Source organism: Ruditapes philippinarum, unplaced genomic scaffold, assembly GCF_026571515.1.
Source record: "Ruditapes philippinarum isolate M1 unplaced genomic scaffold, ASM2657151v2 ctg4122_1_1_1_1, whole genome shotgun sequence".
In the NCBI taxonomy this organism is placed as follows: domain Eukaryota; kingdom Metazoa; phylum Mollusca; class Bivalvia; order Venerida; family Veneridae; genus Ruditapes; species Ruditapes philippinarum.
Window position 1 is genome coordinate 133,945 of NW_026865410.1, and position 15,259 is coordinate 149,203.

The window sequence follows — 15,259 nt, forward strand, 5'->3', positions numbered from 1 at the left end:
ATCTTATGTTACAAGGTTTATAACTCTAGCACCAATATTGCAAGAATTATCTTCCCATAAACTTAGATTTTTTTTACTAGAAAAATGTTATTTTTTACTATGACTTTTTTAGTTTTAAAGGTATCTTCCTCAACCTTCAAATACTTATTCCTTATCATCAATTACATTTTATGTGACAATGTTCATAACTCTTGAAACAATATTTACAGATTTATCTCTCTTTGAACTTAGGATTTTCTTTAAGAAATATTATAACTTCTTTACTTTTTAAGGTATCTTCTTCAAACTTCAAATATATATTTTTTATCATTACACACATGTTGTGTGACAAGGTTCATAACTCTAAGGAGACTATTTGTAGAATTATTCCCCTTGATCTTGAAATTTTTGTTAACAATGTTATATTTTAAAAACATACATAATTGATTTTTCTTTCATAGTTTTGTCTACCTTACTGCGTCCCGTATTTTATTAGTCGAGCTTCGCTGTCTCCTGTGACAGCTCTTGTTTCTTGTAGTATTTCGTGGTTAAAAAGCAATGTTAAATCGAAATTTTATTATTTTATTGAAACTTCACAGATAGTTATATCTCATTAAAGAAAGGTTCAATTCTCATAAGCAAAATTACTCAATTTTCTTACTTAAGATAATGTAGGTCATAACTTTAAACCTCATGAATAGATAGATCTCATTAAAGAGAAGTACATTGTTTAAAAACCATTACTCTTTCTTGAATAACTTTGGGGTCAATGCTCTTTGTTAACTTCCATATTTAATTTTTTCGTGATCATAAATTTGAAGTAAAATGATTTAATTTTCAAATCCCCTTTCACTATATCGCGGTTTCATACGGAATTTTATGAAGTAATTTGAAAATGATTGTAAAGATGAAATTGAATGCTTAGTGAATGACATAACTTGTTTTGTTACAGATCAGTTTTCATGAGTAAATTAAGAAATAGCATCTGTACAGAATATCTATATAAGTCGGCAAGGCATGACCAATAAATCTTTAGCGTAACGTTAATTACTTTCATAAAGTACGGGAGATATCGGTTTTACTAACATGTCTTATTTTTGTTATATTTTCAGTGCTGGAAATGCAAGTGATAATGTGAAAACCTTGGATACATTTTTTACAATACTATCCGTGCCATGCCCTCCGGTGGATAGTCTCCATTTTGTATGTAATCATAAAATAGGCGATCCTAGATCAACATGTGAGGAACGTGCATTAATTATTAACAAGTGTTTGCATCAATTTCCAGGACTCTATAATAATTCCCAATGGAGTTTGTGTTTGATGGATGTTTGTAAGTGTGAAGCAGTGTTAAATGTTCTTCGCAATAATGATTTTATAAATAAATCAGACGATGATGCGGAGTCAGTGACTGTGACAACAATTACCGTATCGACCACATTGTCAACATCGAATTTAACAACAAGCTCAATCACATCCGCGGTATCTTCTCAAAGCACATCTATTACGACATCTATAACGACATCGTCAGACACAACATCCGGGTCATCTGAGAGTGTTTCACCAATGGATGACGGAAGTGAAACGCCATCTAGTGCGGACGGAGAGCTTAACACTGTTTCATATATCTATCCAATCATTGGCGCTTTTTTGATTGCCTTCGAAATCGTGATGTTATGTGCATTGTAAGTTTGATACTTATTATTTTATTTTATTTATTTATTTTATTTATTTTTTTTTTTAGAAAATCTCTTTTGGTTGAATTGAAAGAACTAACAAAAGATTGCTGGTTTTATTCAGTTGCCAGAAATTTATTATTATAGTGAATTTAAGACACTGGATCAAGGTCAAAGTTTGTAAGCTGCATAGTGCCAAAATTATTTAATATATTGTATGATAATTCAAGATATTCTCTTGGAATATATATATTTACGCACTCATAATAAATCACAATTTATTTATTTATTTATTTTTATTTATTTATTTATTTATTTATTTATTTATTTATTTATTTATTTATTTATTTATTTATTTATAATCGGATGAGCTACATGCATATGTCTCAAGAATTAGCATGTGGAAAGCATTTTCAAATCTATTTTGCAATTCTTTTTTCCTGAGAAAAAATATCGTAGATGTACTTAAAGATATAGCTATTTTACCCTGCTCTATCTGTTATAAATTTCGAGTTTTTCACAGCCCATTGGTGATATAAGGGATTTCAGTATTAAAATACTCTAAATGAGAAACTAAAAGTGAATTTGAGTCAAATGAGCACACACGGTATACAGTCTTGACTGGCTCTACATTGAGGGTAAAGGTGTTCGTACCGAGGGTATAATCTCTATACTGAGGATACAGATAGGTCCGAAGTTATAAAGCATTTCTCATAGCTCTTAGTCAGGGGCCAGTTTACATAGTACATGTACAACTTTACTATCATAGCACAACTTTACTTGCATAGCACAACTTTACTTGCATATCAAACTTATAGTTGCATAGTACAACTATACCCCCTTTGCATTCATTTTGATGTTTTGACTGCATCAAAATTGGCAAAATGCAATCAGTGCGTAATATTGTACAAATGACACTTGTTTAAATTTTAGACAAACATGCGGTTGCCGAGCACCGTGTCTGTTTTTATCAGTTTTTATTCGACTCTTAAGAAGATTTATGGATATTTTTCAAGTACATAATTACTGTTCGTGAGTTAATTCTCGGAAACATGTTTACCCTGTCATTAAAATAAGACGTTAATGTTTAACGGAACTAAATTGAATCACAACATAACATTTTTAACATTTTTATTATGGTGAATTTTAAAAGTTACATAGTGAATTCTACGTAGGTTTAAAAGAAAACGACCAGTCTTAAGGTAGCGTTTGCCTATCGGTGTTTTTTCACTTATTTCCAATTAATTAAATTGTTAACTTGTCCGTATAACCTGTGTGACAACCTGAGCAATTTACGGACACTTGATTTTGCCGCCCCTGAATTATATAGGGACAAGTTCCCTACCAAACGCTTCTTCTGACTTTCACACAATTAGATTATATTAGATTTTTATAGCACTCTTAAAATATTGTGGTGAGCTTTGTGGTTGACGTTTGCATTCTTCAAACCTCTTCCTCATTACAAACTCGGAATTGGAAATTGCCAGTACAATAATGATAATAATGATATTAATTTGTCATCGATAAATTTGAAAAGTCGATGTATGACGGTCGATCTTAAAGAAAAGTTCAAACAAATATCACATAAGAGTACATGGCAGAGTAGAGTTATTCTTATACGAGGAACCACGTTGTGTAGATTGAATCATCAATTCACCTGTATTTGTAATCATATAATCTAAATAATGTATAATAACAAAGTAGATTTCTACGGTATTAACTTATATTTACCTGTATAAAATATTAAGTCTGCTGCAAATTATCTTGCAAATTACTCTGCATTTATTGTGTTCGAAAACTGTTTTATAACTCAAATATTTTGCAAATGAGATTGCAAATGGCTGCTGCAAGTAAAAACCTGAAATTAGTACAAAATGTATACATTTGCAAAGAAAACAGGTTTCTGCCAACAATTTTCTACACAGATTCCAGAATATCAGGCTCTTGTGGATAGCTGCATGACGGGCCGATATCAATCTGTTGTATAACAGTAGCGTTTTAGAATGAATATAGAAACTCTTCAGTTCGGAGTTGTTGGGGTTTTTTTCTCTCAAGTGCTTTTCAATTATATTTGCTTCTAACACAGAAAGGGTGGGTCAGGAAAAAAATGAATATGATGAATATCTAAAATTTTGTGCTTAAACATTTTTTGCTTACAAATTACCGGAGTCATATATACAAACGTAAAATTTTTATAATCTCAACTTTCCTGAGATTGATCCTAATGTGGAGCTGGGAGTTCCGAGATCGAACTCAAATGAACCGCGTCACGACAAAACCAACGTAATGGGTTTGCGACCAGCATGAGTCCAGACCAGCCTGCGCATCCGCGCAGTCTGATCAGGATCCATGCTGTTCGCTATCAGTTTCTCTACTTGTTATAGGGTTTGTAAGCGAACAGCATGGATCCTGATCAGACTGCGCGGATGCGCAGGCTCGTCTGGATCCATGCTGGTCGCAAACGCATTACGTTGGTTTTGTCGTGACGCGGCTCAAATGTTTATAACCTTGGAGACTGGTGTAAGAAACTTGTTAAAAATCCACGAGCTCTGATTTAACTTAATTCATCTTAATCTCTTAGATACCGGACCTCTTTATTCAAAGAAAGTTTGCGTTGTTTTGTGTGACATTTATTTTGCAGATATCTGTATATTCTATAGCAAATTTAAATTCTCTAACATCAGAGTAGGAATATCTTGTTCTCCCTTTCTTCACAGGCAGTGTCAAAAATAGTTCACGTACCTTCTTTCAACAGCGGTATTATTCTAATAGTCTTTCTTTTTAAGCAAACTCATTATAGGTTTCTCCAACCTGCATGTGTGAAAGAATGCAAAATAAACGATGGAAAAAGCTTTCATTCCTTACCATGCAACTTATTTGAGTGTTTCTTATATTTTTATGTACTGGTTGTCGTAAAAGATATTCTGGTTCAAATAAACACCATCTTTAGCGTTCATATTGTATTTATTTATGTTTTGTTTTCGTGAGGTTTGCTTATGATATGAATCTTTTCTTGTTATTATTGCAGTTCATGTTATAAGAAGAAAAGAGAACACAATGCAAATGCTGTAAGTATTATTTAAAATTAAGTTGTCAAACAACAATTAAAAAAAATATATTGCCGCTCAAAAAGATCTATAGTTCGTCTGCTGTTGTTGATTTTAACGGAATTTCCATTTTCCGATTGTATTGTGTTGATTTTGGAGTAATTGTTCCAGTAAACTGTTTGTCTTGGTTTTATCTGTATACATGTACATGAATGTTATTAGAATGTACATCATGTTCCTTTATCTGTATACATGTACGAGAATGTATTAGAATGTATATCATATTCTTTTATCTGTATAATGTACGGACATTTCCGCCATGAATGTATTGGGTTTTACATCATATTTTATCCAGTCAGGAGTCTGCTGAAATAAACGTGTCTGCTTTTTTTGTGATATTAACAGATTTACCTATCTAGATTCCCAGTAATAACTAATAAAGATTTAACATAATTTCTTCTTCCTGATTTATTTTTATCAAAGCTCATGAATACAAAACGATGGTGTTTTTATAGAAGTTATTTTTCTACATCATACTGCTTCAGTAAAGACTGTTAACATGGCTAGAATTCCCTTTGGACAAAACCAATCAAATTTTTTCACCGTAATTTCTTCGGTGAGGAAACGATACGGCGGGTATGGCCTAGAATCCATTGTGGTGTTTAATAAGTACAGGTTTGACTGTACTTTTGACATCGACTTACCATGACCGGCACTAAATAAGTGTTGCACACGTGACCATTTTGCAGTGAGATAATGATACATATAATTCAAACTTTTGCCAAGTCGAGACCGAAAGATTAAGAACCGGTTTATCCCACTGTTTCTGGCATTTGGTTTTGCTTCGTTGTTTGTTGTTGTTTAAATGCCAGCTGCTTTGTTCGTTAAAATATTTCTAAACCTGTTAGTTTTTACGATTTCAACTGTTTCTTGTAGTGGTTTTGTAGTTATACATGTTTGTTGCGAAATACGGAACAATTGAAGCATTCTTTGCTGAATTAAAGAGTTAGAAAATATTCCGTCATTATACGTTGAATGTTTAAAAAACAAACAAACGGCGAATTAGAAAATGAACCTGCCGTCTTGTCTCCCCTGATTCAGAAAACAATAGAAATTGCGTTTCGAATTTTACTGACATTCTATTCTTGTTTTATTGTGATTGAGTTCTTAAGTGTTTCAACTTTACTCATGGCAGAAAACAAAGTGATTCAACCTGAGGAGTATAGCACTATAGGGATGTTGTTGATTTCTGTGTGTACGTGTGCGCGAGTGGGCGTGTACGTGCAAGCTTGCGCGCGCGTATGTTATTGTTGTTGGTGATGGTGGTAGTGGTGATGATGATGATGATGATGATGATGATGATGATGATGATGATGATGATGATGATGATGATGATGATGATGATGATGATGATGATCATGTCTGTGTTGGTTTCTTTTAACTTGGGTAATGGATTTTTGCTTCAGAACTTAGCTGGATATAATTATTTCCGATTATATTATTTTACTATTTGTCTATCCCTATACTGCGATATGCTGTAAATGCTCAAATTTTTATTTAGGGTTTCTTTCTGCGTGCTTACAGGAAGAGGTTGATTCGAACCCGTGAAAGACCTCCGAGTTTCCAACCCCAAAAGCCCCGCACCTTAACACCCTAACTTCGGTCTATGACGAGTTACAGTTTTGTACTGGAGGTTGAAGGATAAAAAAACGAATTTATAAAAAAGTACCATTAAATTTCTCAAATAACATAGATGATTTTACTTCGAGCCCGAAATTCAACGCCGGGAAAAGAAAAAGCTCTGATGAGGGAATTAGCAAATATATATTGCCATTATGTTAATCAAAAATTAGCAAAAAAAAAAAATAAGCCAAAAAAATTGTATAAAGAATTTGTGTTATTTACACATACTGCCCATATTTTATATTGTTAGAAAAAAAAAAACGCCGCCTTTTATTCTGTTGCGTTGCTACTTGTACTTTGTTTTTGAATGCCAGGCATTTCGAGGAATGTATTGGATATCGCAGTGCAGTGTAGTGCAGACAGCTTAAGTGCAAGAGATTTTCATCCGTGAAAACATCGTGCTAAAACTTGTGAAACGTCAGTAAATAGTGAGCTACTACAAATGTAAATACAGTGAATATCAGTGGTGAGGTTAGTATGGAATAAATTGACTAATGTTTAACATTTACGAATACTATCGCCCTTGTTAAAAATACTCGTTTTTTATTTTATGCTTTTGAGTGGATTACTGATTTATCCGTGAAAATTATATTTGATAATTTCACAGTGAAAATTATCAAAATATAATTTCACACTTTTCAATGACGAAACTACTTTTTTTTAAATTTTCCCCATATGGTACCTCAATTTTATTTTTGCTGACAATTCTGACAATGCCAGGCTGTTTAAAGAAAATAAAAGCTGAAATTGATAAATAACATAAATGTCAAAAGTAATAAAAAGAAGAAAACTTCATTCAAATTCCAATCACCAAATTTCGTCTCTATTTTTTGTTTGTTTCATTTTTACAGTCTGAAAAATACATTCCTTCCACATGCAAAACTGCTCTTGGTGACATTTGGGCATATTAAAGTATCCTACGAGCAATAACTGCCGTTTGCTTTATGAAAACTTGAAAAGCAATGTCCATCACTCGAAGAATAATGAAACAACCCAGCTTTCCTGAGCCAGCCTTTGAAGTTTTCCATTTTCCTTGCTGTTTTTGAATGTTTTCACATCTGTCAACACTTATTTTTTGTCTGTTACAATCCTCAAATAAGTTTTCTTTCTTTTAAAAAGGTGTATGACTAACTAATCCAAATGATATCCCTCTGAATCAAACACAATTATTTTCCTCCCGTGAAATACACAACTTTAAAAAATGGCTGCCGCTTACATTTAACAAAGCCAGGTCTAATATAAATTCGCAGTAAGTAACAGAATTATGGATGGATGGTTGGACTTTTTCTCATACAAGAATTGTTTGTTTTTATTATTAAAACAAGCGATCATTCATATTTTTTTAATAAAATGAATAACATCACCGTCATTTAACGTTGATAGTCGAACTTTTTTTTTCAGCTCAAGACTTCTTGTATTTAATAAGAAATTCCGAATAAATGGGGCTCTCAATGGGGATAACAGATTTTAATATTGACGGAAATTTCGTTTTTTCTTGTTTTTAAGCATAAAATAAAATGAAAATTTGTTTGTTTGTTGTGTAAGATGTAATTTTATTTCATCTCGTGAACTTTAAAAACAGTATTCTCACTCGTGGCTACGCCACTCGTGAGAATACTGTTTTTAAAGCCCACTCGATGAAATAAAATTTCATCTTACACACAAACAAACAAATATCCTCTATATGTTCAAAATTTTCAAACAATTATTTAAAAAAAAGATTAACTTGAATGCAACTTAGTTCAGATCATTTCAAAGATTACTAGCTCCCCTTTTTACGATGAAATACCATTCAGTCTAGAAAAGTAGTTCTTCCATAATTTACTTGTCAGCTATCTAAAAAATCAAATTATGTAAGCACTCGATTGCATAAATATGTCAATATGTTTGATACTCACGAGTACTTATAGTTGGTTGTATTACCATTCGGTTTGCTGTCCGCATGTCCGTCCTTTTCATACATACACCCAGTTTGTCAATATATAAAGTCAACTGGTTATGATTGAAATCCAGTGAATTAGTTCATTAAGTGATCTTCACAATTATGGTCCTTACAGCGTTATTTTGTGAATCATTGAAGGTTTTTCTTAGGTATATGGTTATATAGTTATTTACTGGATGATTTCTACATTGTGTTTACATGCAGAGGTCAAAGTAAAACGTGTTCTAAATGTTATCATATAACATATCATTAGAAATTGATGTAATTGATATGAAGTGATGTAATTGTCCATAGTTAAAAGTTACAAGGGATAATGATGGACATTTTAGGTATTACTTAGTTCATTTCTTACTTATCCAAATTGTTAAAGATAAATCACTGAAAAGGCGGTGATATAATTGATGTTCAGATAGATAAATAATAACATTGCCGAGGCTTAAACGGTTTTGAGGATCCAATAATATACAATACGGATGGGTTCACCTGTTTAACCTCGCCTTTGTTTCTTAAAACACAAACAATGGTATTATACAAAAGGTATAAAGCGAATATGAAAGTTCCTTTTTACTCAGGAACATTACAAAGTTTAAGATCTCAAGAGACCATTTTAAAGGTTTAGGTCCCTCAAAAACAGAACAATGTGTGAGTCCCTCAAGAAAATTACTAAATTTTAGGTCCCTCAAGTACATTACATGTACAAAGTTTTAGATCCTTTAAGAACATTAAAAAGTTTTAGATCTCTCAAGTACAGTTCAAACCTTAAGATCCCTCAAGTACATTGCAAAGTTTTAGATCCCTCAAGTATATTACAAAGTTTTAGATCCCTCAAGTATATTACAAAGTTTTAGATCCCTCAAGTACATTACAAAGTTTTAGATTCCTCAAGTGCATTGCAAAGTTTTAGATCCCTCAAGTACATTGCAAAGTTTTTAATCCCTCAAATACATTACAAAGTTTTATTACAAAGTTTTAGATCCCTCAAGTACATTACAAAGTTTTAGATCCCTAAAGTACATTGCAAAGTTTTAGGTCCCTCAAGTATATTACAAAGTTTTAGATCCCTTAAGTACATTACAAAGTTTTAGATCCCTCAAGTACATTGCAAAGTTTTAGATCCCTAAAGTACATTACAAAGTTAAAGATCCCTCAAGTACATTGCAAAGTTTAGATCCCTCAATGACATTACAAAGTTTTAGATCCCTCAATGACATTACAAAGTTTTAGATCCCTCAAGTACATTACAAAGATTTAGATCCCTCAAGAATATTTCAAAGTTTTAGGTCCCTCAAGAACATAACAAAATTTAAGATCCCTCGAAAATGTTCTTGGAGGATCTAGAAATATGTTCTTGATGGATCTAGAACTTTTAGAACCCATTGAATATCATGAATTCTGTTATTAGTTCTTGGATGCGGATAAGTGGGGACGTTTTGAGCTTTTCATCGTAATCGAGCTTTATAAATATGTTTCATGAAAGTTTAAAACATATCTATTTTGTGATTAAACCTTTAAAGGCACATTTAGCCTCATAAAAAAGTAAAAACGTTTCCCTCTTTTGAAAGAACGGCATTTGTTTTATTGTGTTGAAAAAAAACGGATTTAGAACATGTGAGATGCATATCACCGGAAAATAGCGATAGAGATATCAAAATGTAAACAAAATGGTATTTTGAAATCCATACAAAATACTAGATCATAAATAGTGTACTAATTACCAAAACGCGAAAGAAACAAATATATATTAGCTCGGGTATATTAAGTAACTTTTGGAAACTGTGACGCCAAAATAAAAAGAGAGCATTTATGAGGCTTAAAAAGAGTTTAAAAAATTATTTTACATCTAAATATATAAAGACATAAATACTTTGTATGTTTTTGTAGAATGTAGAGGATATCCTATCAAGAAGTGAAATCTTTCACACGGTGGTGTTACGAGCATCTTGCGCTTGTGAAATATAAGAAAGTATCGCACTTAAAAATTAAATGTAGATCTTGTGTATTTTATTCTAGATTTTTCAACTGAAAAGAAAGCTTTGTTTCTTGCCACTGAATATAAGTCAATAAACTATGTATGATATATATATTGTATCTTTCTGGTGAAAATCTGTATTTTCCTAGGTAGTAAACAGTGTATAGTTATTTAACCTTAGCTGTTATTTAGTAGTGACATTTATTTGAGATATAGCGGTACCTCTTTTATTATTACAGATATTCCAGTGATAGTTTTTTTCATTTTTAATGATATTTTTTACTTTTTGTTTTTTCTAAGTATGATATTTATTTGTATCTCTTCCATTTGTATTGTAATAACTGTTAAACTGTTATTTAGCTTTGCAACTATTGTTTTAAAAAATATGAAATAAATATATATTAAAATGTGTTCATTTATTATGCTCGTTGTGGTTCAATATAAGATACACTATCCGCTAAAAGATATTATTTCTTAATCCAAAAAATACGAATCCCGAGTTTACTAGGTCACCTGGCTGAATCCCTTGATTAAATTGAAATATATTATTTAACATAAGCTATAGTTGATATCTGACAGATCTATAAATAACACATTGTACCTGAAATTGCACGCAACTCTTGCGTCCCAGTCCAATTTGCAAATGATGAGTTGTCTCGCTTTGACTGAATTTTATTATGGAGGGAAACTGTGGTACATAAATTATTCGTGATGTTAACATTTCCTACAAAGCCATTCATTTCCGAGTTATATTCTGATCGGACTGACAAAGTACATGTACAATAAAATGTGGCAACGATCCATAACTCATGTCTGATAATATCATGATAATTACATCAGACTAATTAATAAATTCTTCGTAGAAGGCACAACATTATTTTCTACTGTATATATCATTATATCATCTAAATATAAAAAGAAAATGCAGCATACATACTAAAGCAAAGACCAAACGTTATTATCATTTTTGCGCGTATTGAGTTCGCAATGGTAAAAAGGTCTTCAGCACGCAATGGTAAATAGGTATCACCAGAATTTCTTAAATTGACAGCTTCAATTAAGGAATTTTTTCATTACCAACATTGGGAATATAAAGACAGCCTGGCTCTCAATTCCAACAGGTTAAAGATAACAACATTGGAAAGACACTACAAAGGTTTTTAAAGAGTTAATGTATATATATAAAAAAAAAACAACAACACTTTTTACGTGAGTTGCATCAAAACTCTATATACGAATCATTCATTTTTAAATGACAGTTGCGAGTACAGACACTGTACAGTTCTTTTTCGAAAAAAAAAAGATTTATTTTACTTACCAAAGGGAAAGGGAGACAATCCTTACATATTTATACTTTTTTATTTATTTTTTTATAATTTTAAAATTAATTACATTGTAGTAGTTTAAACCATAATTGTATGTCCGAGAAGTTGACAGCCGAGCAGCCCAGCATCCTAAAGTAAGTAAACATATACTGGACGTACGGAAACGGTCAAAATGTATTTTAATCACTTTTTAAGAACATTAAAAGCATACTTGACATGAAAAATACTTTACCTCTACGCTGCTGAAAATATATACGTGCGTGCTCTTTAGGCTCTACCGGTCTCAGCACTATGCGGCCCGACTGCACGAAATTCGAACTATCTGGCGCAAAAACATGAACTCTCAATATAATTATTAAAATATTTCATTAGACATAAAAAATCTTATCATTTGCGTCACAAAATCGCCCAAAAATGAGCTCGAATCAAAAACAGTTATACCTTCGTGCTCTGTAGACTAGCTACTTGAATGAGGCCGGTTTAAAGAGTATAAATCTATCTTATAAAGTATATTTATAAAAATTATCAACAGTAAAATTATACTGGTTCCATTATTATATGGTTGATTCCCGAAAAAGTTGTAACATAGAATGTCTTCGTTATTTAATACACATGAATAATGCACGTAAAGATAATAAAAATGTCCCGGAACAAAATATTTGCTATTTTAAGTAAGGTCCTATCCGTTTTGCAATGACTTTATTCATGCCCCACTCTCTTTAAGGCAATTTATTGTCATTTTTATTTCATACAAACATTTTGGAAGTACTCTTTTTTCAAAATCAAAACAAAATGTTTACATCAGATATATAGCTTTATACACTTTAAACACTGTGTGCTCGTCTGCAGGAAACACGGACCGTCTGACGGACTCGCATGTTCGGCGTGAAAACATGCACTTACATATTGATGACTTTAAAAAAAAAAAAGCATAAATGTTAGTATGAAACTGTAATACATACATAATATTGTACAGTTGTTTTTTTTTGGGTTTTTTTTTTTAAAAAAAGATGTTATTATATCTATATGACTTGTAAATAAATATAAAGAAGTCACGAATTTTCCAGAATTTTATTGAGAGACCACTTTGTTAAGAGACCACTTTTTGGCAGTCCTTTGAGTGGTCTCTTAATACAATGTCGACTGTATAACAGATTCGCTAAAACATTGTATACTTGAAGTACATCTTGTTTCCATCACTTTTTCGTGCAACCGGGCTCAAGCCCTAAAAATATGCATACATGCTCTGAATGCTCTGGCAAGTTTCACGTGGCCTGTCCAAGACCGTCTGACGGACTCGCGTGCTCGGTACGAAAACATGAATTTTCAACAGATTTGCTAAATCAATGAACTAGACGTATCTTTATGCTTGCGTCAAACCGGGATCGACCCCCTAAAAAGGCCGGTCTCTGCATTATGCGAAACGTCTGATACTTTCATTAGAGTCGGCGTTAACCTATTTGGTTAAGTTTTCGTTGACGATCATTAACTTCACTAATAATTAAGCTATTTCATTGAAACTGTACATGTATATGCGGAGGCACCTTGGTCCTACGTGCCGCATTTATTTTAGGTCAACTGGCAGTGAAATAACAAAGAATACATCTGGCCATTAAAGTAAAGTGCATACCCATAATAATTTCAAATTTTGTATGCAATTAATTGCACCAAAATGAGTTCTACAAGCCACATTCATTTTCAAGTCAAAAGGTCAAATATCCATTTCCTTATTTGTTTATTAAGATACCAGGCGTTCTCTCTTTCTCATTCAGAAAAGTCGCGAGATCGTATAAAACACCTAGATAGCTCCTACCTACATCACAATAAAAGACCGAGTAAGTATAAAACAAATAGAGATCACGGAAATTGGACATCATATTTTGTGGTCAGAAAAGCCGAGATCGTATGAGATCCCGGAAAAGCAAACAGAGCGTAAAGAGTTCCAAACGTCTAAAATCTAGAGACTTTATTACAGAACATTCAGCTGCAAGGAAAATCCAAATAAATTTATATTTGTTAATCCAATCCCAGCACATGTATATCGTGTATATATATTGATTTTAGATCAATATATTATAAAGTTAAGAAATAATTTCGTTCTGGATGGCGTTTATCGGCTTTTTAACAACAGTTTTGAATTTTGATGCAGTTTTTTTTTCACATCAAAATGAAATTGATTATTTATAACTTTTTATTGCCACAAATTTTGTCGTGTAGTAAGCATTTCCTCAATCAACTAATAATTAAAACCCGTGGGTCAATTAGGTGGACAGCTCGTCCGGTCACATAGTAAACAAGTGTCAAGACAACAATAGTACTTTCCGCCTGATAAAGATCTTTAATTACAAAAGCGGGGATAAAACCTTTTATTAGCAGTACTTAACTAGTGTTATTTCGTACAATACAAAATTAGAGGTTCTTAATTAATGCATTCTGTCAAATATAAGCGAATCCATATATATAAGTTTATTTGTTATCTGTTACAAAGCGGAGAATTTGGTTTAATTAATTCATTTTTAATATACATAACGTAGGCGGGTTATCCTATAAATACTCAGGGATCAGACTAGTATTTCAGAGTCGTTTTTAATGTTAGTAACTTACTCTTTAAACTGTTTGACTTAGACCTTTGATCATAAATAAATGTTGAACTTACTGTAAATGCACATTTTAGTAAAGAACAATAATTAAACTGAATGACATTTGAATATACACTGTGTTGACTTATTGTATTTGAGTTTATTCAGATAACCCACAATACAATTTTGAAATATATCAAAACCATATTACTTTATTTTATGAATCTCGGGATTTTCCCAGTCTTGTCGCGATATAAACACATGTGCATCAATTTGTTGATATAAAATGATAAAACCACTAAAAACCACATGTTCGTTCATTCATCCTTGCTATAAATTAAACAGAGAATAACACTAAAACATATTGTATTGTGGTTTTGATGAATTGACAGCTAAATGATTTTTATGATTTTAAGGATCTGAGGAAAAATGGTTGAAGTGGAAGACTTGTAGGTATTCAAATCCTTGAATTGGAAATGATCTGGTGAGCTTTAATTGAATTCAATATAAAAGAAATTAATATTATTATCATTGTACGTAAACTTATCCTTTCCGTATAACAAAATTCCTTTAGGTTTATTATGATCATTTTTGCATTAGATAACCAGTTTTAAACGGCAATCGCAACTTTCCGGCCCTTTCCGCGGTCTCATTAAAAAGCGTACGGAAGAAATATAGCATCAGGAAGCGTCTGGACTTAAAACATCGATGTAGTTGAAAGGAATTATTATCCATTTAACACTTGTTATTCTAAATAATATAAAAATATGAAAGAAGTTTTTTATCTATAAAATATTATTTCATACCCATAACAGAAAGAAATCCCTGCACTAATTGATGAAGCGTCCGGAAGGTTTTATTTAAATTAGGGTCTTTCAAAACAAAAGACATATAGATAACAGAGATAGTCAACAAGATATCACGCGTGCTTCCTAAACTTAAAACTTGTAGCAAATAAAACTTATGAATCAGATTTCAAAATCATTAAAATAATACATTTTCTGAACTGAAAGCTTATGCATTTTTCTATGGATGCAGGTAAAAACATTTACAGTTCCC

General features: G+C 31.9%; 1 protein-coding gene and 1 long non-coding RNA gene across 3 annotated transcripts in view; both read left to right on the forward strand.

Annotated features, from left to right (window-relative positions):
* LOC132728912 (uncharacterized) overlaps positions 1–4,819 on the forward strand; it is a 70,777-nt gene extending 65,958 nt beyond the window's left edge. Inside the window, exons 2-3 of one of the 2 annotated variants that reach the window (XM_060714631.1) lie at positions 1,092–1,664; positions 4,684–4,818. In XM_060714631.1, coding sequence (XP_060570614.1) covers positions 1,092–1,664; positions 4,684–4,738 — 628 coding nt within the window. In that variant the 3' untranslated portion in view covers positions 4,739–4,818. Of the gene's footprint in view, positions 1–1,091; positions 1,665–4,683 lie in introns of both variants that reach the window. The other variant, XM_060714632.1, reaches the window with a different exon arrangement.
* A 2,363-nt stretch (positions 4,820–7,182) lies between these two features.
* Positions 7,183–10,715, forward strand: LOC132728910 (uncharacterized). Its single transcript, XR_009625541.1, has 2 exons — positions 7,183–9,001; positions 9,176–10,715. It is a non-coding gene; the product is annotated as an uncharacterized LOC132728910 (long non-coding RNA).
* The last annotated feature ends 4,544 nt before the right edge of the window (positions 10,716–15,259 follow it).